At 40.3% G+C, this 26,041-nt stretch overlaps 1 protein-coding gene across 10 annotated transcripts in view; it reads left to right on the forward strand.

The window, feature by feature from the left end:
• The window catches only part of atp8a1 (ATPase phospholipid transporting 8A1), an 89,503-nt gene that overhangs the window by 53,108 nt on the left and 10,354 nt on the right, over window positions 1-26,041 (forward strand). For all 10 annotated transcript variants that reach the window (XR_011924682.1, XM_072436052.1, XM_072436051.1 and 7 more), the window contains 9 exons: window positions 1,298-1,470; window positions 2,871-3,054; window positions 5,109-5,219; window positions 11,608-11,682; window positions 14,058-14,180; window positions 17,517-17,595; window positions 18,432-18,493; window positions 18,621-18,677; window positions 18,885-18,992. Coding sequence is in view for 9 of the 10 variants with exons in the window: in XM_072436052.1 (XP_072292153.1) it covers window positions 1,298-1,470; window positions 2,871-3,054; window positions 5,109-5,219; window positions 11,608-11,682; window positions 14,058-14,180; window positions 17,517-17,595; window positions 18,432-18,493; window positions 18,621-18,677; window positions 18,885-18,992 (972 nt within the window). In the remaining variant the exon portion in view is untranslated. The remainder of the gene's footprint in view (window positions 1-1,297; window positions 1,471-2,870; window positions 3,055-5,108; window positions 5,220-11,607; window positions 11,683-14,057; window positions 14,181-17,516; window positions 17,596-18,431; window positions 18,494-18,620; window positions 18,678-18,884; window positions 18,993-26,041) is intronic.

The raw sequence follows: 26,041 nt of genomic DNA on the forward strand, positions 1-26,041 counted from the left end.
CATCATGTCTAAGTTAAGTCTCTACTCGTGGGCTCCCCAAATGTAAGTCTGATGGTGACATTTCATCCACACAAATGTCCAGATTCCCCATCCGGAGTGTCACATCTTGTTGGCGACTTCACTCACGGACTATATCAACAGTGGAGCTCGATCTTTATGAGCTCTTGTAGATTGTGAATGGATTCCACATTCCAAATCCAAAGACAGTCGCATAGGCTGAACTGCTCATTGTAGCCATAACAAAAAAGCTTTAGGAACAGACATGTAGCATTAGCACAGCATTCCCCAGTGGAAATTAGAGTGAAATGGCTGGCGCACTTGAGGAAATGGTAAACTTTACTTAATGCACCACATGATGAATTAGTGCTTAAACTAAGTGATCTTTTCTTTACAGTTTGAAAGATAAATGTAAGTTAAACGACATCTCCTGCCTTTTACAGCCTGTCCCATGCCCCAGCCTCTTTCCCTGTTACACAGACCCCATCAGGGATGTCTAAATCCTCACAGCTGCTCCAAGCTTGTATCCTCTTGCTCCGTTTTCTACTCTGTTAATCCATCATCTCTTTTGCGCGTCTCTCTCACTCCTTCTGCTTTGTGAAACTTAAAGCCCTGTTCTCCAAATATTTCCTTAAAGCTGGGGTTTCAGAGTTTTGTTATGCCAAGCGAACATTGTAGGGTCCCTTTGGTACAATCTGCCTGCGCTGACATATCTGACCTTCATAGCCTGGACCCCTCCCGCCTTCACTGGAGCTAGTGGCCAGTATTTTCTAATGATTACAGCTGGTTAAGCATCTGCTTAGCACATTGAGCTTGATGCCTTCCTTTTCAAATGTGTATTATACATGCGACGGAAAGTTCTAAACCACTGTATTCAGTTCTTCATTTAATGTAGATTAATTTAATGATCTTGTTGCACCATTTGTATGAAAGCATTTTACTGCACGCATGCGTCTTTTCACCATCACTCATCATCCGTGCTGTACACAGCCATTCTCTGCCTCTTCTGGGCTCCATCTTTTTGGACCTAGTGTTGTAACCTTTGCAAACATTGTAAGTCATTATTTTTCAAACTTTTCTTGAAGCCATAATCCAATCCCTTAAATTTAAATGATTTGGCAGTGGGAATACTCCCTAGTTTTACAATGTCATGCAGATTCTTCAGTACATCATTCATGCATTTTGGCCAGTGTTTCATAACAAAAAAGGAACATGTTTTACATGTTTAGCCGACACGTTTACCATTGTAGGGTGTTAAAGCAATATTTTAATACTTTTGAATTATTTTTGACTTTCCAAGGCAACACGGGAGACTCTGAGCCATCACTGTGGAATGCTGGGCGATGCCCTGTACAAGGAAAACGACTTTGCCCTCATTATTGATGGGAAGACGTTAAAGTACGCGCTCACATTTGGAGTGCGGCAGTACTTTCTGGACCTCACCCTGTCCTGTAAAGCCGTCATATGCTGCAGGTAAGATTTACCCCTCAAACAATAAACACCTTCCATAAGAAAGATTGTGCATATGATGTCAACCCTGCAAGCGCTGCAGTGAGGCCATGTTTCTACTCATCTTATATTAGTATTAATGTGCGCTGTGAACTGCATCCTACTAAGAAAACTCTTTAATTCTATATTTATTACATATTATTACTTTCACAACTCAGTCACTTGGTTTAACATTTGTAAAGGACAGCGCTGGATGAATGGACTAAACAGAGACTTTCTACAGCAGATGTGCACTTTACAATATCATCTCGGGAGACTCTCTGTCTTCTCCATCACTGGAACACCTTTGGTCAACAGAAAGTGTCAGAGTGGGAGGAGCATAGGCTAGTTTTCCCTCCAGTATGAAAGTCAGAGTTATGAATTAGCGAAATGTAACTCTACAAAAATAACAATACTGCAATCTGCAATATATTGTTGGCAATGTGCGTACTAACACAGACTGTATCATGATTAGGGCTACGATGATAACTACTTTGTGTTGCTCTTTCAGAAAGGTTCAGAGAGGTTTTTCCACAAAAACACAAAATGTACTTGTTTATAGTGTCATTTTGATCCATAAAACCTCTTTTCTGAACACATGCCGTGTTTTGGAGACTGTGTATAATCCATATAGCAATTATTCCATTAATAAAATTGGTTGACGATTATTTCAATAATCAATTAGCTGCGATAAGTCAATTAAGTTTTGAAACAACATACATTTGTTACGAATCAACAAGTTATGCCCTACTTGCTCACTGCATTAAGGCTGCATCTGTTCGGCTGAAAAGATAATTTATTCATAAGACAATTGTTTCTTTGTTTAAAAATAAGGACTTTTGAACATGAAATTCCAATGCATTCTGTTTTCTGTACGTACAAAATTAACTTTAAAGCTGCTGGATTCACACACACACTGTTTAGTCCTAGATTGATCCCAGTTTAGTCCTGATTTTGACTTTGTTTGGCCCTGTTCAGTTCTTGGTTTAGTCAGATTTTTAATATGTGTTGTGCGTGTGTGTTCACCCTTAACACCCTTAAATTGCATGGAGACACTCCTCTCATAAGGGCCCCCATATTTACTTAAAGGGTGGTCCTCATTTTCACAGTCTACATGCTTCAACGTACTGTTCAAAGTTGAGGAAGAGCTTTGCGTTTGCCAAGTGCTGATCCAAAGACATTCTTAAAAGATTAATGTTATTTTATGCAAACCCCAATCATGCTGCCCTGCTCTGCTGAAGACTGAAGGCATACTTTTCATTTGTGTATATTCATATTGCAATTCTCCGAGTGTTCCACCTTTTCTTTGGCACTGCATTACACACTTGTATTAAACAGACATTCAGCGTTTTTTTTACCTACTGAAATGACTCCCTGTCTTTCAGAGTGTCTCCGCTGCAGAAGTCTGAGGTGGTGGAGATGGTAAAGAAACACGTCAAGGTGATCACGCTGGCCATCGGCGACGGAGCCAACGACGTGGGGATGATCCAGACGGCTCACGTGGGAGTGGGGATCTCAGGGAACGAGGGTCTGCAGGCCGCAAACTCCTCAGACTACTCCATTGCGCAGGTGAGGCGGATTACTGAGCCCCTGAGATGATTTATCTGCTGCTGAAGATGTTTTTTAAAGCATTTGCTCCCACACTAAACCCGAAGAATGGATACAAAATGGTAAACAACTTTGTCAAAAGAGTTGTACAATCATACCACTAGCATTGCCAAGCTACAAGTGCATACCAATATAGCAATATATTGACATTTTGTAAAGGTTTTGAAGAAATGCAAAGTTTGAATATTGAGTATATGATTTATATTAAAAAAAAGAGCAGATTAAAAAAATAAGAGGTTTCTGTACATTAGTGATTCATTTTACTGATATTTCACATTTGGCTGATAATTAAATCTCAGCTAAGACGTTCAAAGACACATTTCTGTCAGTTTGACATAATATTGTCTGAATATCTATATCAGACACAAAAATTTAGATATTATATTTCCCACCCGTAGTTGTCGGTATTTCATTTTATGTTCTAAAGTGTCAGTTTACTCCACTGCCACACAAATGTAGATAAATTGGCTGAATCCCTTGTAAATGACTGCACTTGGATGATTTCTTTAGTGATCTTAAAGCTAAAGAAGGATAAAAGTTGACTTGATAATTACTTGATAAATTAGGTTTTTATTTAACACTTCAACAATAACCTTACATAAACTCTTGCACATAGTCAAATGTTTTTGTCTTGAAATTAATCCCTTGGCTGCAATTTTTATATGACCTCAAAATTTCCCCTGAAAAACACCCATAATCATAATCGTTAATACTGCCTAATCCCCAAAAAGCCAAATGCCTTCAGCCGTCACTCCTGTCATTATGCGCTCAAGTGTAATATGTGTTAAGATATCCGGACACATTGTCCCCCATAACAATGGCTCCGATGACTGCCAGGGCTGTAGCTTATACAGTCGAGTAGTTACACCTGTAGAACAAGCATCCACTGATACCCAACACACGGGAAAGAGATCCAGGCAATAAGCTATTAAAATGCTCTACTTGTGTTCCCTAGTAACGGCTCTTAATGATACTTGTTGTCGATATGCGATACACGTACGCGACAAAAGCTTCGAGTTCCCCTCCTGTACCTTCATCAATGCTTAACACGCCGCTCTGTACCTCATGTTTCTCCTGTAGCCGAAGGGTTCAGAAGTTATGGAAACCAATAGTACACAGTAAACTTTCTGTTCCCGCGGTGTGCAAATGTCTTTCTATTGAAGAGGCCCGGGTTTGTCTCAAGTGCCCTCTTAAACCCACATGACATGTTGAAGTGTGTGCCATTCAAACAGGTGGCCCCCTCACTGTATTTCATCTCGGTTTTTCTGTTTTTGTTTTGTTCAAATATAGTTATACCACCGCTGCGTTATGGTACATTAACCGCAATTTGCCGAACACAACCTGAAATGGATCCTGGGTAGCTGTGTCATTTGTTTTTCCTATTCCCGTTTCTAATTTGTTTCAATCCCGCAGCTTCTCGGTCGAAGGTCTTTAACTTCAATCAGTTCCGGGTAGTTACGTTTGTGAGATGCGTGAATTTGCCTTTATAGTTTTTAAGAAGGTTTTGGAGAATTGGCACGGCTGCAGTCGATCTGTCATCAGCGAAGGTCGGACAGATCCCACCGTGCGAGGATCGGATAAATGGGCCAATGTCGTGCTTTCATCTGTCCCAGGCCCCTGCTGCGCTTGCCCCTCAGAGGTTTTTGTTTTGTCTAGGTTTTACTGTAAAAATGGAAAACACATGCGAGCGGCTTCTGGTCCGTAGTAATTGTCATAATAGCAGAAAGTTATTTAGCATTTCTGCGTAATCCCAAAAGACCCAAGTTATTGTGCAATTTTCATAAATCTTGGTTTTATGATGTTGATAATATTAGACATTGGGGAAGGTTAAATCCAGCTAACTCGTCATCAGTCATTCAACCGTCTCTATAACAACCTTTGATTTGTGTTGCGGCTTTTCGAAGGAGATTATTGTATTTACCGAAGGGTTTGTGATTGATGAACTATTAGGATTTACACACAGGACACAAGCTTTTTGCTAATCATTTATCTGTGTGCTCTTTCCTCCCTCAAAGTTCAAATACTTGAAGAATTTGCTGCTTGTGCACGGAGCCTGGAACTACAACCGCGTGGCCAAGTGCATCCTGTACTGCTTCTACAAGAATATTGTCCTTTACATCATCGAGGTGAGTTTCATACACTTGTTCCCTCATCTTTAGCTTGGCCGTCTTTAGTATTTCGACTGATTCATGCATGTTTGAGTAAATCCTGTACAGCCCGGGGTTTTAGGCTTGAGCGTCCACACAAGAAAAGTCAGGTTTCAGTTTTTTCCCTACCCCCTATCTCGGCCCACAACCCAATACTTACTTGTGATTGTGATGTAGGGTGTCATTTGCTGAGTCAATCGGGCTACTCTTTAAATTTTAAAAAATAAAACTATATTTAATGAAATGGCTACAGTGAAAAGTCTTATGTTTGTTGTAGCTTAAGTTTACTGTAATTTAATGGTATGTTGAATACAGTTAAGTTTATTTTTTAATTAAACATGTGCATATTGTACCTGCCACCAAACACATTAAATATGACCCTTAAGTCAGTTGGCCTTTAATTTAATTTAATTTTGCTCTGTTCTTTTCTCCAGTTAAATGTTGTGTTTTCACCAACGTTGAGCTCATATTTATCTCCAAATATACATGTTCAAAGACAAACGATTTGTATGACATGTTAGATTTGTCCATAGTTTGTCCATGTTGTGCAGTTGTGCAGAAGCATCTGGGCACGTGCAGAGTTACTTTTGACCCAAATACAGCTTTTGACGCGGAACGAGGGAATCACACAGGGTTCAAACACCTCACATAGACTTGGCATGTAAACTAAAACAAACAAACAGAACAAGAACAAGCTATTTTTCAACTATATATTTTTTTGCTTCAACCGATTTATTTATTTTAAAAGAAAAAACATAAAATACAAAAGTACAAATCATATTTGTCCATTTCCAAATTAAGTCAGACATTTTTTTCCATTTGTCTAAGGGAACTGCAGTTTTGAAGATCAACTCTACGGACCATTTTCTATTTTCTATTATTAAGCCATTTTATATCAATATTACATTTTACAATGAACAGAATGTTAAATAATGCTCTACGTATGGTATGGTTAAATGCAAGATACTCTAAAGCAAAAGCAAAGCATTTCTTCTTTTAAAGTAGTTTTCTTGTTGGGGTTTCCATGTTTTTATTTCTGATGACTGGCTCTTAACATAAGCTGCCAGTCTCCGATGAGCATTATGAATGGTTTCACTTCACCATTTTGACGTGGCTGGACAGAAAACACGAAAACAAACACACCTTGTAATGAAGGAAAATTATCTAATGAACTGGACGTCTGCCTGGAAGCTCCGTCAGCCTTGAAGTCCACCTCCAGCTCCCAGAAAAAACGTCCACGCATTTAAAGGCTTTTTCAAACGAACCAGTCGCTCACATATTAATGGCGCATGATGTTTACTCCATAAATCATGTTTCTGAGTTTGTTGGCCTTTGACAGAGACCAGACTGTCGTAGCTGGAGGCTCGAGCTGGAGCTGAGAGCGAGCGGAGCGATGAAGTGGCTCATATCAGCAGCAGCAGCACTATCTCTGCTGGTGCTGCCAGGGTTTGATCTCCTGCACTTGTCTGACAGCTGAGATCTGACATGGCCCCACTGTCTTCTGCCCAGTGTTTGTCGAGGGATTCTAAAGAAAAGCAAGTCGAAAATATTGCAGAGTAAATTGTAAAGGTTTTGGTTGTTTGTGTTCAGTATGGACTATTTTATTGGAACCTTTTAGAATGGTGAGAAGTATCAAAAGTCAGATACTAATACATTCGAAAACTAGTATCAAAACTAGACACGTTTGAAGCGAGTATCACACCATTTGAACTTTCCTGAACAGATTTAGAATGATCTTGAGCTTTATCAGGAATGTTTTTTGTTGTGAAATTGAGTGTTGAAAATTTTAAAAATTGCCTTTTTTTAAATTCTCATTGTGGTATCAAAATCTGTATCAAGTACTCTTATTTTAATACTTGGGTTATTCTGATTTTAAAAAGCATTAGAAAAGGCCTTTTATAAACAAACACAACATTATAAAATAAAAATGTCCCAAAGCAATCAACAATTTGTGATTGTCATTAACAGTACATTTTATTTGGTTGATCATATATTAAAAAAGTCTCAATGCACAATATAAATAATCGTTTGACTTATCGACTTATCAAAAAAATAACTGAAATAATAGATCATGACAGCCCTTGTATCAAGTATCAAAGCATCAAAATTGAGTTTGACATTTTACTTTCGTGACTAGTCCTCAGAGTAATGCATTTGACCCTTTCTTCAAACCGTAGTTACTCAATATTCTTTATTTCCTGGTTATGTGTATGAAGACCATCAATGACCTGAAATCATTTTTGTTTGTTTTCTCTTAATTAACTTTAGAAACGAGGCTGTAAACGTGTTATCCCAGTTACGATGCTTTAACAGCACCACATGTTTCCAGAATGGCATAATCCTCCATACAACAGAATAAGCTTGTTCTTTTATATCACAAATCCAGACAAACATTTGGTTTTTATGGTGTTTTTATTTCTGAGTATTTATTCCGCATATTGTGCAAAGCCAAAGTATGAAAGTAATATTAAATTTGTATCAAGTTCAATCTTTTATCCCCAAAACATATGCCGGTTCATAGATGGACTCAATTTGACTTAAGCTTTTGTAACGTGTCCAGTGTTTATCACACACGGCACATCCACATTTCTGCATCATGTTGTTTTCGATCTTCTCCTTTTCCTTGTGTGGAAATTGGAGACTTCTTCTACATTGATGTCTAAGGGAATTTTTGAAACTGGGCATGTGTAGTTCTTTTTAAACAATGTCACTCTGGTATTGCACACCTTTTGTGGCTCAAACATTACATCCCTGTAAAACTCCTTCAGGGGACTGAAGATGATAATAGGACATTTTTCACCCCCTTGGCAGCCTCAGTATTTCAAATGTCCCCTTTTTGTATTACCCTGTGGCTTCCCATAGTACACGCAACCGGAGAATACTGCTAAATGCTGAGTTGCATCACTAATAGGTTTACTTTTGTGCCTGCGTGTTTCCTACTGACTCTTAGAGAAAAAAAGTAACGGGAATTTAAACTTTTGTACTTCCACTGTACGGCACACTGTCACTTTCTCAATGCCACGTCCGAGCAACGTTATGTTTAAGCCTCTTTTTGTCTTGGGGCTTATTCCTCTGGCTTTTTGATTCTTTAAAGGGATAAGGAGTAGTAGGTAGGAAGGAGCTTTCACACAGAATGAATGAATGTCCGTGTATGCGAGCACTGTGCTGATTCTGCAAGAGTTGACTCTTTATCCACATTTTTCCAAGTCTCGGTTTGTCACTTTCGTGTTTGACTGATGGATGGAGTGACTATAACGGGGTAGACTGGGATCTAGACTGGTTTGGCTTGGCTTTGTCTTCTATGCAAAAGATATCTGTCATGTTGTCTGATTGGTAGATTAGCCAATCATGGTCCGTCCGTCACAAAACAAGCAATCACTTCTATTTGAGCTCCAGGATATAAAACTGTTACCCAGAATACGCAATTTAGGAAAGTATTGGCGGAGCGTGTATTCTTTTCTGATGTAGCAAATAACGTTTTCCTTTTGAAAGTCAAAATCATGTTATTTCTTTTACTAAAACTCCTTAGTGAAAACAATAAATCATAAACCATGCAATATTCTTAAACAAATTTCAATGATGAGACTTATAAAGCAGAAATTGTGTGTTGCCAAAGCAGATATTCCCATCTGGCCTCTTTAGTTTGACTGACACATTTCCAGGAATCTCCGGAATACCCTGATGGACGACTGGCATTTATGAGGCAATTACACGAAAGCTCTTCCATGGGGTCTACATTAGCTGTGGAGATTTCAGGCTATTATTATGCTGAATGAAACCATAGAATCTTTGCCTGCCATAGGGCCACAGCTCGCGTTTGTTCTTTTGCACATTTCCACCATATTTCCCAGCTCTTTCTGTTCTGCCGCTCTTTATTCCACTCTGGTTTTTTGCATCGAGTCCATTGTCATTTCCGTGGCACAAAGATTAAGAGTATCAGAACTTGAGTCTTGGGGACAAATGTCATGCACCAGATACTTTCAGACGAGGCCTGTGAAGCTATGCGTTTGGAATCAGTGATTTATTTTATTTTATTTTTTTTGGATTCGCTACTGATGAATATTCAACATGCCGTCTTATCGCCTCTGCCCAATCCTCCTTTTCTTGGCTTCCACTTTTCGTCCGTCGCTGTTTTTCACGATGTGCACTGGGGGAGAGAGGCCAGCCACTCCCCTCCGCTGAGTGGCTCTCAATGAGAAGAAGAAAAGGACAAAAAATCCGAGCTGGGACTTCCCTTAATGAGCAAATCAATGCATCTGTCCCTCAAGAGAAGGGCCTGGAGAGGGAGAGAAAAGAGGGAGACGCTATTGGGACCCCGAAGACCAGGCCAAAACACTTGCACAGAGGCAGTTACCACATGCTGTGAATAGGAACCTTTTTAAACTTAGCACAACAATATATCAGCCCACAGCCTCGCATTGAAACACGCTGTAATTAATTCAGCAGTTTGACCTACCCGCTAGCCCCTCGTTACCAGTGCTCGAGCCACGCTAATGGTTCAACCTGCCTCATGGCTTCAGATCCATCAAACATAACCCATAGCAACGACTTTGCAATGCGTGCTTCACCAAAGCATATTTCCCCGCATCATGCCTTGCCAAAAAAAGAAAAAAAAAGAAAATGGTACCCTCCTCAGAATGTAACCTGTCGTCTTCGAGAACAAAGCGCTTCATGGTAGAATGCGCTTGGATTTGAAAGAGGGTGGAATTTTTTTATCGGTTGGTGGGGTCCACAAACAAATCATGTAAAGATATTCTGAGCTTTGGGAGTACGCTTGGGTTTTCCGTGGCCAAAACTCAGCTCGCTTGATGTTCCTTAGACAATTTGGATGCTATTAGTGGCGGCAATTGTGGTGGCACGGTGGCTGAATGGATAGCACTCCTCCCTCACAGCAAGCAGGTTTCTCTTTGGAGTTTACATGTTCTCCCTGTGTCTGGGTGGCACTCCGGCTTCTCCCGTCAACCCAAAGCATGCACGATAGGTAAAATCATCTAGCTCAAGTCCTCACCAAGCCTGGCTCAAGATGTGGATATGGGTCTCGTTACTGACCCATCCTTCAAACTCATCCAAAGACTAGTAAAGTGCTTTTTTTGGACACTGAAAGACGCTTTACGTGCTAAGAAAAGACAAACAGGACATCACCTCGTAACAGAAGCGCCAAAAAGTGTCCATCTGTAGCGAGTTGCTATAAACGCATCGCTCTTTGGCCTTTTTGTAACCTGATGTTCATCCCGTGCAGTAATTCCCTTACCGTGCAACAACTGTCAACTCTGAATACTTTTTTCCACAGTGCGACAAGCGTGACTAATATAGATGGCCGGGTGCAGCTTATGGTTCACGTTACCACTGTCTCCTTCCTCCGACACAGTATATCAAAGCCCCCATCGCTCAGTCTCTCAGCCCTGACTCTGACCCTTTGCCTAACCCTGTCTATCATCGACATGTCTTCAGTCTGAGCAAGGAGGGTAGAGCCCGGCTTGACAAATGTCTGAAAGAATTCCTATGATAAATCCACGGGACAATTTGTGTTACGGAGATGGCGTCTGGTGGTCCCGTTTGTTTCATTTCAAACGGCCCGAGCGGAGACTTTTCCTGAGTTTAAAGCCAGACTCCTGTTTATGGTTTGAAATGACTCTGAGGAGCATTTGTCTCTTTGCTATGGTTAAGCCTACCAGCATGGAAAATGATGCTAATTGGAAGATGCATTACTCCTGCTGTTGTGTAGAAATGAGCTTCTGAAGAGTGTTGTGTGACAGAAATGCATCATCAGTACGACAATGATTGCTTAACTTGGCTGCGTGTTGATTCGATTGACATAAGCAAACGATGGTAGATTAAAGATGTGAATAGATGTCTGTTTGTACTTTTGTTTTGTTTTGCTGTCTTTAATCAGCCACAAACAGTTTTCAATATATTTATCATGTTTCCCCACAGGGCTTTAAATTGTACATTCACTTTTAGTTAGTCAGGATCTAAGGCGGTAGAAAATGAATGAAAAGTCAAGAAAAAGCTGTGGAGTCTTGGCATATTGTTGTCCCACTAATACAATTAGAAGGTAATATAGTGTTAATAAATTACTATTTATAATCAATCATTTAATTTAGTGCTATTCGGGGCACTCTTGGACACTCTGCAAAAGTTAAAAAATAGAGATAACAAGCATGAATAACAGAATAAAACCATAGAGATGGATTGGATGTATAATCAAAGGGAGTAGGCTGTTCTGAACAAATTGTTTCATGATAAAATGTCTGTTACTTTGCCCTAAAGCACATGAAAGAATATGTTTATAAAGTCTTTCTAATCTGACTCGCTTTGCTTATTTTGTTGCTCTAATGCTCTGATCTGTCTGTTTTTCCTCTCCCAGATCTGGTTTGCATTTGTCAATGGCTTCTCCGGTCAGATCCTGTTTGAGCGCTGGTGCATCGGTCTGTACAATGTGGTAAGTGTTGACGTGTACCCTCCAAGAAACCCACTCTGATCTTTTACTCTGACACTAAATTGACTTTCTGCGGTGCCCCCAAAATGATCCATTTATTGCACTACAATGTCATCAGCATCCTGAATACGTTCCCCCTTATTTATGACCTCTTGTCAAGTCTTCACTCCCTCTGTGGCCTAAAAAATGTACCGAACGTGAAAGAACAACAGCTTTGGTTGCCCCACAGAGTGTAGTTAGCAATGACCGCTCAGTTTGAATGATAAAAAGAATAGAAAGAATGAAGCAAAAAGAGCGGGCTGTTGATGTGGTGTATCCCACAGGGCTCCGTAATGGGACCGCTCCTAATGAACTCGTATTTCAAATCTGTCACGAGTTTAGGAGAGGAGGACCATGTGCATTCGCTGGTTTGATCATAAATACTATGTCATTTCACCCACAAGGAGTTTATATGCAACTTTAAACAGTTTATGATATACAGTTTACTTCAATAAACAGAAATGAATGAGAATAGTGTGAGGTGAAATTTTCCAAACTCAACATTTGACTGCCCTCGAATGGGAGTCATTTCTGGGAGGCACCAACTGTTGAGTGAGAAGGTTATTTTCACAGGCGCGCTCCTCTCAGGTATTTTATATGAATGATAATAAAGCAGCTCTGGACGGGCCCGTCCGCTATTCCGTTTGTCCCAAAACTGAGAGAATTCCTGCTCCTCGGTGGGAGTCTGTCGGAGGCAGTGGCCTGAATCCACCCTTCAATGGAGACTTTCCCCGGCCCGGCTCTGAATGAGAAAGAAGCCCACTGGAGCATGTCCTGTGAACCACTGGTCACATTGACACCCACTCCAGATGGGCCCAAAGGGGTCTCACGCCAACTGACCCGCTAAGCCCCCAAAAGCAGGCGCACAATGCCCGCAATGCTCTCTTAGCAGCTGCTTTACAGACTGGACATTACAACACCAGGCAAACATTACATTGCACTAAATATACCTGCTTTTAAGTCAAGAGGATGGCAGATGTTCAGCTTTAAAGGTCTAACTTTTGTGGCCTTAAAGGTGCACAGTCTAACTTTTGTGGCCTTAAAGGTGCACAGTCTAACTTTTGTGGCCTTAAAGGTGCACAGTCTAACTTTTGTGGTCTTAAAGGTGCACAGTCTAACTTTTGTGGCCTTAAAGGTGCACAGTCTAACTTTTGTGGCCTTAAAGGTGCACAGTCTAACTTTTGTGGCCTTAAAGGTGCACAGTCTAACGTTTGTGGCCTTAAAGGTGCACAGTCTAACTTTTGTGGCCTTAAAGGTGCACAGTCTAACTTTTGTGGTCTTAAAGGTGCACAGTCTAACTTTTGTGGCCTTAAAGGTGCACAGTCTAACTTTTGTGGCCTTAAAGGTGCACAGTCTAACTTTTGTGGCCTTAAAGGTGCACAGTCTAACTTTTGTGGGCTTAAAGGTGCACAGTCTAACTTTTGTGGTCTGCCACCTGCTAGTCTCCAAGTAGGGATGTCAAGATGATTATTATTATTACAGTTAAGTGATATTCAGGACAAAATACAATTAAAAAAACTAAAACTACAAAATATGGATTTTGGGAAAACTAAAAGTAAAGCTACATGTAAAGTTCTGTGCTTTTATGTGATGATATCATTCCTTTTTTTATTCAGAAAGTTAGATCTCATAAAACTCTTAGAAAGCAAATTAAGGATGTCACTGTTGTTTGGTCACAGTAACACTATTATCTGATATCGTGACATCATTATCTCCAAGAAGATTAATTGATTTACCTGGGCTTTTCCACAGTATGATATTAAACTTGTATCTTTATGTTGACAAGCAGGTGAGATCTGTGAACGATAAGAACACTTGCAAATGAATAAATGCGAGATAGCTCAGTTTAATGCTTTTCTGTGGAACATTCCAGATGAAGCAATAACAACTCGGGGCATGACAGAACAGTGATTTGTAAATGATACAAAATGGATATTGGGGTATAAATCTCCAGTGATACTATACGACATTGAAACTATGACATGCTGTGTGATCAATTTAGTTCTAGTAAAATATATACTATGTTCTAGGGACATTTTTTTAATTTGAGATTCATGTCATGTTTAATCTACTAGAGTTTTGACTTTGGAGAAAGAAATTCAGCTGTTTTTTTTGTGAAATGGCACACACACATTTTGTTTTTGAAAGGAAAAATGTAATTAAATCGAAAAGGTAGAACGATCAATCATATCTCCCAACGCTAGTATATACTATATACTATATCCTGCATTTTGTCTTCTTCTACTGTATTTTACTTGTGTATTTTACCATTTACTTTATCATCTTTCAATGATTGTCTAACCCTAACTTTTTACTGTTTTCTTGTTTCTGCCTTTCAGCTGTTTACTGCATTGCCGCCTCTCACTTTGGGAATATTTGAGCGTTCCTGCCGTAAAGAGAACATGCTAAAGTACCCGGAACTCTACAAAACCTCCCAGAATGCCATGGGTTTCAATACTAAGGTATGGGCTCTGTCTTTATTTTTCAGTTTTACGTCAATTCACTGCACAACATGTCGCACTGACATGAGACTGCGCTGGGTTATGGATGTCTGGAGTGGCAGTATTGACCTGACAGCTCCCACCACAGCCTCTGGGTCGTCCCGTTGTGACCCGCTGTGTCTGTGCACTCCTAGTCGGTAATAAAGATGTCTCCCCGGTTCTTCATGCCGGGCGCAGACTCCTCACAGGCGTGGTGACCTGGTTAGTGCTGCATGGTGGTGGATTAGAGCAGGATTGGCCATGGCGGACAGGGGCACCAAAGGTCACGGGGGTTGTGGGACGCAGCCCAAAGGAGCGGACTAAAGGAGGGAATAGGAGAGTGTGCTCGTATTGTGAGGCAGCTTTTGTTGAGGAAAATTATGCAATTTGTTTAAGAGAGTTCTTGTTTGTCCTCCGAGCAAGGCTGTCGGATCTGGTTTGAAACACCCGTGACTAGTGGAACTAACCAAATAACAGTAGGGGTTCTATCAGAGGCCTAGTTATACGCCATGACTTTTCACAGTTCATTTCAAGAAGAGGAAATGAACGGCCCTCACACAGGTCATAACCAATTGTAATTATTTTTTTACATTCAACAAGGCTATAAAATGGTTAACGATACGGAGAGAAAAAAGCATTTGACGATTGCAGAATGTTAATGCAATTAAAGTCAAAATGAAGAAATTCCGTTCCGTAGCTACAGCCAAAAGGAAAAGACAAATTATGGCAGAGTTTTTAGTTCATTACCGTGAAATGAATATTTATTTATTTCATCCGCTCGAAATATGGCATTTTATTCTAATCAACGTTTGTGACACTTTTTTGCGTAATTGCGAACACAAACTTTCATTTTGTTTGGGCAACATTTTCCAAGAGCCATAAAGGATGACTGGGCCAGGTCAGCAGGTTGTTTTTGCTGGCCGGTCCACCCTCTTCCCCAGATATTTTCCTTGCAGCTGGCTCGAGGCGATGCGAGAAAATCCAGCAGGAATTTGGCCCCTCACCGCCTGTCCTTCTGCGTGCCTGGCTCTTTTGTACACAACAGATACCGCTTTTGTGTAGTAAAGCTGTTTGTGTTGAGGTGAGAGCAGGGAGGGACCAAGTGCGTTGGAAAAGCAAGGTGGGGTCCTGGCTGTGTTGTGTGACGGTTCTTCTGACGGGGGAATCTACTACTTTGACTCAGCAGAGACCTAAACATTTTGTAAACTTGTTGAAATAATGACGCAAGTAGATGTGGACAATATGACCTCTGCCATTTACATATAGAACAACAAAAAAATCATGGATATTTGAGCAGATTTCAGCAAATTTCAGATGAATTGCAAAAATATTTTCAGATCTTTATCACAATCAGAATAAATAAAAAATATTGCCTGGAAAAGAAAGCATTTTTCCTTCAGTTTTTAAACAAAACATGGAACAGAATCAAGACACTAAGAGAATACATACGTACATTTTACATCTTCAACGGTTTCTATTGCTTTGTTAATCTCAGTCTAATATTCCCAAAACACATGAGAATGGTGGGCCACACTATTGGTAATTCAAAATAATGTTCAAATATTTATTGTCACAACTACCTGTAAATTAAACAGAAAATTCTAGCTTTTTTTTAACATATAGCAACTTTTCTTCAAGTTTACTATGAGCTTTGCCAACCAAACACAGCCAAAACTGCTAACCACAAAAATATCTGGCTCCAAACTCATTCCTGCTGGTTTTGTGGCCCTCCCAATCTTGCCAAGAAACAAGAACACAAAACACAAGCCGAAAGAATAATTACAGGTCATTAATTTGGATACAATGTGGAGGGAAAAGTTGAATCCATTAGCATTCATTACAGTAGAGGGCTAAGGCGTGTGGGACTTCACCCCTGCAGTGCTACGTCGGCGACAGGAGGAGCACGTGTAGACGCAGAGCAATAATCCTGTCAGCTGGAGCTTAATTGGCGTAAATATGGCTTGGTAACATTAGGGATGATTTGGCACACGGTGGGGGCAGTTTGAGCCACTCCGCGACCAGTGTATCGGGTTTGTGTACACAGTGGGAGAGTGAAGTAATCCTTTTTAGGCGGGCGGCGGCCATGCGACTTTGTTTAGTTGACAGAAAAACGTGATGTTGTCGAGTCTGAATCCTGAAGCTCGGAAATGTCCTGATTTCACGTTCCAAAATGTCAAACGTAGGCCTGTTCAATATATGACAGAAAAAACAACATATTTGGAGTTAAATATTTACGGTGAATGTTTTGTTTGCACTCTGGGGATCTCTTTCTTTGTTCTTCGATAGGATTTGAGCTGTAGAGAGTGAAATGAGTAACTTTTATTACACTCTATTGACGCCAACTAAATACAAAATCTTTTCATTGTGCCATTTATTTATTTATTTGTTGCAGTTTTTTTTTTTTTTAACAATATTGCACAGTTGCACAGTGTAAGGAACCTGTAATTTGCGTTTTAAGTTTCAACGGCGTTTTCGCAGACATCGTTTTTCTCAGGCCATAGTAGAACTCTCAAAGCCTGCCAAGAAGTAATGATTAAAAGGAGACCAGCAATGTCTTCCTGTTTTTATTTTCACCCCGTCAGCCAAACTCGCTCTTTGAATCGGGACGAACCTCCAGCACTGCGAATTAGCACCACCGTCTGGGTCGGCCCGGCGGAGGAAGGCAACGGTGGAGCAGTTTTTTGGCCGGACAGATTTCATGGCTGTTTCATGCTACATCGCCCTTTAGTGTTTTGTTTGGCTCCAGCGCTGCATAGTATACATTTTAAACAAGGTGGTTTTTGGATGAGGCGCACACACTTTTCCAGACTTGTAATAATTACCCAGAAAAGCATTTTAACCCGTGTGGGCCGGTGCGGGTGGGTTTTGCATGAACGATGTTGTATATTGTGCTGGCGCTGGACCCTGCAGTCAATTCGAAAGACTAGACATCTCCGGAGTTGTTATCCAAATTTCCAAATAAGCTTAGTGTAAAGAAAATAAAGTTAAAGCTGAAGGCCAACATTGTGCGCTCTTTTCAGCACACACTCAGCAGCGCCTCTCTCGCTCATAACACTCAGAGGATATACAGCGTGTCTGTCAGCGGGGAGGCTATTCAGGCAGGAGGCCTCAACAAAACCGCCACTTAGCCTAGCGCTGGGCTGGCACAAAGGCGAGGGGTCAGGGGTCACCGGGTAGGCTGGAGCTCCTCGCACTCTTTTCAAATCCTTTTTTCACTCTGTCTCCTCGCTCTCCCTTGTTTTTGGACTCTCCCACCGCCTCCACCCCCACCCCTCTGCTGCCTCCGTCCCCTCCATCTTTCTTCCCATTTTTCTGCAGGTCTTCTGGGCCCATTGTCTGAACGGCCTCTTCCACTCCGTCATCCTCTTCTGGTTCCCCCTTAAAGCGTTCCAGCATGGTAAGTAGCTCCCTGAGAGCGCACCGGGCTCGGGATGAAGAGGGAGGACAGTCAGACTCACATACTCTGTCTTAATTAGTTCTCCCTTCCATCGTCCTCTATTACAAACATGTGTGTTCTCCAGATAGAAGGACACAGTCGAACCAGCAGGAATGTATACTATAGTACACTAGGATGCAACTCTGCTAAATACTTTTGGTATTTGCCATTCATGTGTCAGACTCTTAACAAACTTTTCATTGAATATTGAGAGGGCAAAAAACACCCGATACAAACATTTTTACAACCGAGTTCACAAGGTTAAATGACCACATACAGGCATGTTACTCTCCATGCAGAGAAGCCAGGGGCTGCTGGCCACACGCAGGACCACACAAGCCTGTGCTCCAAACAAAGGCGCCGAGCCCCTTGAGTATGACTGACAGGCTGTCAGAGCAGCCTGAGTGAGCGCGCACATGTGATCAGCCGGAAGTAAAGCAGAGCAGCTTTTCTTCTGTTACTGACACTAACCTGCTGCTGTTATTTTAGATCCAACCCGTGTGGCATTGTGAAATGTTGATACTCCTTATTATTTCAGGAAACGCCTATTACCGCTCATGTTGGTCTTGCATTTGGCCATCGACTTTCCTGTCACACTGATGACTTTATAAAAACATTGTGGTGTTAACAATTGTGAAAGACAAGTTATCATTCCACTGACTGTGCGTTCCTTTCCCCCTTCTCATGTCCGCTGTACACAAGTCTCTAAAGGAACATTTCACACCAGAGTTACTGAGCAGAACTTGTAGTCATTTCCTGAGCAAACTCACAAGTTTTGTTTTTAATTTTCTTTGCAGATACTGTTTTTGGCAGTGGACAGACTCCAGACTATCTCCTCTTGGGGAACATGGTTTACACAGTAAGTGCTTGAGTTGTGTTGACAGCAGCTGTCTGTGCTGAGCTCTGATCTATGTGAAATACACCTACTCTGATCCTTCATTACATTTACAGAATGTAAAGTTTATGTTCAAATTTGTTCTTTATAGTTTGTGGTCATCACCGTTTGTCTAAAAGCCGGTTTGGAGACATCCTCTTGGACCACGGTAAGACACTTTTTTATGCAGTGCAGTTTTAATCGGAACAAGTGTGTGTTTTGCTACTAAAGATCTATAGAAATGTTTTAGTCAATTCTAAACCTGTTGATAAGATTTTTCATACATACATTCCATAAACCACAATTCATTTAGTGTTTATACCAACTATTCATTTCTGTTCAGCTCGAATTCTAAGCTGCTAACCTGTCTCTACAGTTCAGTCACATTGCCATCTGGGGAAGCATTGCATTGTGGGTGGTGTTTTTCCTGATCTACTCCTCCCTCTGGCCGCTCATCACCCTGGCCCCCGACATGTCCGGAGAGGTAAACACGGGCGCTGGCATGCACGGGACACACAGACACGCACACACCCCGTCACAGCAGGACCTCAGCGCTCTAAACTACAGAAAAGCTCCTGGTGTAAGCGCCTCTGCTGCTGCCAGAGTCTGTACACTCAGGCAGACACTGGGGGAGGCGGCGGGGCGCTGCCTGACGTGGGGGCGCTGCCTGACGTGGGGGCGCTGCCTGACGTGGGGGCGCTGCCTGACGTGGGGCTTTGTAAGGTGAGCCAGATGGGTGTGTAAACTGTCAAACTTCTGGCTTGTGTTATAAAATGACTTAATTGGGCAAATTATGCGAGTGTTTGTGTTGCTCTGCCCTTTGCTACTCTGAGTATCCACAGGTGACTCAGGCTTTGAGGTGTGCGCGCTCTGGAGGACACAAAACTGAGGCTTAATGTGGATAGTGGTTATGGTCCCGTGTACATTGTATTAAGTGATTGACTCGGCTTCTTTAATTTCTTTTGTGATGTTGAAATGGTAAAAAGGTTTCCAAAGGTTGTCTTCTGAACTATGTAAGTTGCGATGTCTGGTTTTCTGTGGTGGAAGAAATACTCTATAGTAGAAGTACAGATACAGGAGCAATAAAAGACTCGAGTAAAAGTATTGCATAAAAAAATCTACTTAAGCAAAAGTATTAACATACATCTGAAAAAAATGTACTAGAGGATTAAAAAGTAAAAGGCTTTGTGAACCGTTAAAGCATCAAATTTTGATCCTATTGTCCTATTTTTTGGTAATCGGAAGCAATTTTCAAGGTAATTTATAAAGCTTCATCTTTTTTGCTCAAAGCCGGGACTTGGAACTCTAAAAATGTGAGCAAAATGTGTCCATAAACGTGCTAAAAAAACGAAGCTATTACAGCAGGTATAAAATAGTCCAGCGCAGTAGGAAGTAGAAAGTAGAAAGTATGGATAACGCTTCTCAAATGTAGTTACTGTAAAATGTACTTTGTTACCTTCCACCACTGCTGTTGCCATGCGCCCCGCCTCGAGCCCCCCACAGGTCGTGAATGGGCTGCAGTTTACCCCAGGTGTCATTTCCTAATGGTCTAATTGTGTGTTTATAACAAAAGAGCACAGCAGGTGAAGATTACACTGTCCTGGTGATGATTAGTAAATGAATGAGCCTTGTACATACAGTATTTGCACAATTAATCCTTATTACTGTAACCACACAGACTGGTACGTGTCACCACCAGATGCAGAACGTTTAAGCATGAGATTCTCTGTGAACCTTTTTCTAAATGTTCCACATCATAAAAAACATGAGCTGCAATGAATAAATGGCAAAATATAACACTTAGTTACTTTATTGTATCTTTAATGAGTCATATTAAATACATATGTTAAGTATTTCTTAACCCCACTTCTGATCTCTTTGTTGAAGGTAATATTTTTGACAGGTTGTACTCAAGTGTTTGGTGATATGTAATTCTAAGGCGGATTTATTTCACATGTATGTATTACACATTACCCTCGTCGTCTCATCTGAGCGTGAAACATGCCGCTTTCATCCCTGGCCTGCAGCACTTGACCGAGGACAGTAATGGTGTCCTGTGGGTAGAGGGTGTAACCTTACGCCCCTGCCCCGGCTCGGCTCCGCTCAGATACCAGCACATCATCAAACGGGGGGGACACATCTCTCAGAAACTGGAGCCGGCATCACACGCACAGCAGCCCCAGAGCCACGCACTGTGCCCTTGAAGAACGGCTCAAACCCAATCAGGACGTGCATTTTTCACTCCGGCCCCGTCTGCCAGCGACGTTTACAGTGTTTTGAAGCTGCTGGGCCTTCTGTCTGTTTTCTTACTCGTCCTTTCAAAGCTTTTAGGAAACGTGACGTAACGATGCCCACGGACTGTTTGTTTTACAGCCAATTTAGACGTGAACGGAGAAGAATGTGTGCGTTTAGAAATAATAAGTCAATGTTATGGGGTTGATAACAAAAATAACAAAATGGTATATTTAGGGATTGAGACTAAATGGACTGCATAGATTTAATAGATTGTTGAATTTAGAGAGATGAAAATCTAGTATTGCCATAGCCATAACAGTTCAAAACTAAATATTACATGTTTTAATGAGAAAACGTCCTCTAATTAGATGCTTTATTAAAAGAAAGCGGAAAGGTATCAGGTTTTCTTTTAGGTTATTTTTTTTTACAGCAATTAATGTTATGAACGTCATATACTGTTAATTTTTTTGTTCAGGCCCTTTTTCCACGAGTGTGCCTTGGAGAAAAAGATGAAATTTGAAGCAATAGATTTATACTTTGATTGAAGTGAATAATTTACCATTTTGGAGTCAACTTCTGCACTAAAATAACAACTATTTCCAGTTTGAATGAACCAGGCAGTGGCACGGACAATATTCACCACATCATATCTTTTTTTCCCTTCTTTTAAAAAAAACTCAAATATGTAATTTTGCATTGTTTATTTGCTGATGTTCCGCAGAATTGTTCCAACCAAAAACATACAATACATTTTAAAATTGCATTTATTTCTTTACAAATACTCATGTATCATAGTTATCATATACTATGTATTATTTACACAGTATTGACATAATACATTGTGAGACATGCATCAGATCATGAGACACTATGATCTCCAGCCGTATAGCTCAAGTTTACTATTTGACATTCATTGTCATCGTTTAATTAGTTGAACGTCCTAATCCTTCCAGGACCTTTGATCCATAATCCCAGCCTCTTTAGTCCCATTCTCTGGTCCTGAAAGCGCCAGAACCTCATCACACAGACACCAGAGCTCGTGCTGCTGCTCGTGTCTCTCTCTCACGACTCATCTCCAGACGTTAAGCAGCGTCTGGCTCCGTGAGCGCGTTCATCAGTGTCAACCAGGGAAACATCCTCTGTACTAGTGACAGGACAGGTGCAAGAGCAGGCCGCACAGGGCAGTCAATAAGACCTTTTTTTCTGACACTGGTGTGAAAAGAAGATGGTTCAGTTGAAGCTGCTACATTAGGCTCGTCTGAAGTTAAATTAGCTCTCGCACAAGTAAAAGTGCAAGGAATTACTTTGCATTTTGACTTTGTTGTGAAGCACTTAAAGCTGGAGTACCTGACTTTTTTTCTTCTTGTAAATGAGTCGGTGTAATCCCTCATTCGTCCAGGCGTGTTCCATAGTAGAAAAAGCTTCAGTTGTAGTCATCTGGACTCAGTTAGAAAAAATAGACGTTTCGACTCTCATCCAAGAGTCAATGTCAATAAGAGAATTTAGGTCGAGAACTCCGATATTTGTACACAAATATCGGAGTTCTCGACCTAAATTCGTTAAATTGTAAATGAGTACATTTTGTTTTGTTTTTCCCCTTGATAAAGCAGCACTTTGTGTGATAATTATGTCTTATCTTTTGCAAACCAGAGCAATGATTGGCTGAGCTTTGGCGGTCACACAAGCTTTCTAAAACGCTGCACACGGCCAAAAATAAATGCATGTGAATATTAATGATGATGAGAGCTGGGGACGATTGGATAAATTTGAGATTTTTTTTAAATGTTCTAGTTATTAATCTTGGTTCCTTACGAATAAGAATGCAAAGATGCCGTCGTTATGAACATTCGTACTTGGCCGTGTTTTCTATCTCGTTTTCACAGACAAGAAAACCAAAACGTATCCAGATGTCTTTGCGATGCCTCCAGTCGTCCAGGTCTGTTTCAAAGTAACATAAAGCACAGTGGATACAAGCCAGTCCATATCAGAGCTTTGTTTGGAGGCTTCTTAATAGCTTTATTAAACATTTGTCTTAGTTTTACATCAGTTAAGAGCTCGTTTTGGGAAGAAAAGTTGAACAATTAAAGTTGAAAATGACAGGAAATGGTGCTGAAAAACTGAATGCCTCTTTCTATATCATCAATACTCAATTATAATAAAAGAACAAAGGTTTTCTGACAGTTAAAACATGAATTAATGAAAAAAAAATAATGAAAGGTGCTACATATTTTTATTCTTATTTATTCTTATTTATTTATCTATTGTGTAAATTGTACTAGTTATGTCCAACCAGGCAGCAAATTATAAACTCCACAGAAATTATGAAACTAGGAAAAAACAAGCAACATTTTGAGTAGTTTAACCTGAATTTTAAGCTTTAATTTGCCATAATTTATTCAAAATCAAGCATGGTGATTAAATGTACGTCTCTGACATTCCGTAAAGAAGACAAATTGTGTTTTTGTTGTTTTAGTGTTGTCATTCAGCTATAGCATGATGTATTTCTATGGAGGAAGAAATTACAAACAGATGTTAACATTTGCTCTCTAGATTTCCAAATATGTTAAAGTTGTGTCTGCGCCTCTAAACACAAGAAGACACTGCTGCGTTTGATCTGCCGTTGTTTACCCGTCTTCAAAACACTCATTTTAATGCAGTTTTTGCCTCCAGGCATTTATAGGTTCTCATTACAGTACGTACCAAAGAAACGTCATGGAAAAAGCGGCTGTAGTGGACATTTCAGTTAAGTCGAAACATGTGATTTGTTTATGTGATTCACGTTAACGTCGGAGCAGACGGAACTCTTCAAATGTTTCCTGAACCATGGTTTTTACTGGTTTTCCCTGCAATAATTCACGATAAGCTGTTAAAATATAGATATTGAGCTTTTTGACAGATGAAAGTCTTTCTGTTGGATCAGTTTGCAATTTGAGCGTGATATGCGAATTGAAATGTGATAAATTGCTTCGAAAATATTCATAAATAGATAATATTGAAGATAAAACGGGCGCAGTTGTTGTGTAGTCGCAGTGTGGGAAATAAATAAGTTGTAAATCTCTTGGCCGCACAAATGTGCTGAGTGTTTATCTTGACGTTTTATTAAGTTTTAAATGTTTTTGCAGCGAAAACTACGACTCAAAACGACTCATTTGAGGATCTGTGTTGACTTTTCCACTTCCCTCTTCTGCATTGTTTACGGCTGATCGCTTTCCCTTTCACCCTCACGCAGAGCTTTTGTGCTGGCCCTGTCTTCACCAGTTCATTATTTGTTTTTTGACGGTAAAACGTTCAGACTTTACAAAGGCTTCGGACGAGGATTGATTTGATCCATATTTTTGAACGATTTTGTAGTTTCACGTCCCATTTCCTGCTCCACAGTTGAGTCGGGACAGTTTGTGGTGCAGCGGGACTGCCCGGGTTCTGCACGCTTTCCCTGAACATTTGGATGTGAAAAGAGCTCTTAAAAGTGGTTGATGCAAATGTTTAAGATTCAGTCGTTTGTATTAAAGTAGTTGTATTAAAGATTAGTTTAAAGATCTTTACAACTGCCTAAAGTAATGATTTGGCTGACTTTTTCTGAGTCACTGGATGCAAATATGTTTAAAGTTACAATATGATCTTCTCAGTTTATGAACAAACATCATATTCGGCTCAGAACCTCCAGTATCACACATTTCAGGTGCTGGGTTTTGGTACTTTAGAGTTTTTGTAGTTTAAAGTTTTCAGCCCAGAGTGAGTCCATTTTAAGTTTCCTTCAAACTTATTTTAGGATCTGCTTTCTGATTGTATATTTATTCTTTATTTGGTTCCGTATTAACTTCAAGTGGTTGCTAGTCTTCCTAGGGTCTAATTAAAATGTAAAATATACAGTTTGAATTATACTGTACATTTTAAAAGGTACACATTAAAAACACATTAAAAATAATAGCCCTATGTACATAATTATAATAATAAACATAGACTATTCAGCACTACCTAAACATTTTTTTGTTTTTTTAAAGGAGGATCTGTTTTTAATCCATGTTGTTCTAGTGTGAAGTGAGTCCAAGCAGCAGCTCTTCAGAAGTGAATAATTCTTTTCATGAATTCACCGCTTGGTCTGGGGATAATCAGCCCTTTTGCCTGAGGTCATTTGGCTGGTTATATTTGAATCCTGAATAAAACTTTATCATTAAAAAAAGAAACAAACGGCGCTTTTTCCAGCATAACACCAACAGACTCACTCACTTGTCTGCGGAACTAAAACTAAGAAGTAACATAAATAACTTGGTATTCATACAATGTTTTTATATTTAAGAATAAATTACAGAATAAACGATAAAAAGAATGAACATTACAATGGATATCAGTAAAGGCGATATATATATAATACTTGATTTGTTTACCTTGTATCTGGGACACGGTTAGGTCATGTTTATTTAATTACACTGTCTGGTTATATTTCATTCATTACTTCTATGAGTCTATGAATGTTTCTGAAGTGGAACATTTCAGTCTCATGTCTTGTGTCTTTGAGGGGGGACGGGGGGGACAGGGGGTCACTGCGGCCTGCTCGGGGACACTACTGTCTCACCAGCAGCCAGACAAGTTTATTAGTTGTCCTGAAACCACAGCCGTGTTCCCGGAGCCCTCTCACCCCGCCACTCCCTGGGGCCCCTTGGTATGAGACATCGCCAGGGCCCGCTAACACCGGAGCCTGACCAGGGGCCGGAAAACAAACATGTGTTGATTGGGACTGGACAGCAACATCTGATATTAAAACATAAACAGGAACATTTAAAAAAAAAAAAAAAAAAGAAAAACGCAGTGAAAACAAATGAAACAAAACAGCATTTTAATGAATTTTTAACCAATTTAAATCAGTTTAGTCCATGTTTTTACAATAGCACATATCGAGTTATCCTATATCTGCAGTTTTTTAACAATATTCCATACATTGAACTTCCACGGTTTATTATTGGAGCCGTTTGACTTTGATTTAATATATTGTGCACACATATATAGTTTATTTAAACAAAAAAAAATCGCACTCCGTCTTGAAAGTCTCCGTTAAAATGCACGATACACCGGCTGAAAGTGAAAATAATTAACCTGACGTATGACCAGAAAGCAGCAAATGTTTCCACCAGGGCTGCACTATTTCAAAATCATCAAGAAAAAAAGAAAAAACATTTGCCCTTGCGTCATTTTCCCTCGTCTCATTCGTTCTGGGCTCGTGTGAGCAGAGAAAAGCTCTATTCATAATTTAGTCACTACGGTCATGATATCATTTCATATGTCATGATTAAGATGAAGCGC

This window comes from Eucyclogobius newberryi, unplaced genomic scaffold, assembly GCF_026437365.1.
Source record: "Eucyclogobius newberryi isolate DKJ021-1_F unplaced genomic scaffold, fEucNew1.0.hap1 SCAF_11, whole genome shotgun sequence".
Taxonomy (NCBI): domain Eukaryota; kingdom Metazoa; phylum Chordata; class Actinopteri; order Gobiiformes; family Gobiidae; genus Eucyclogobius; species Eucyclogobius newberryi.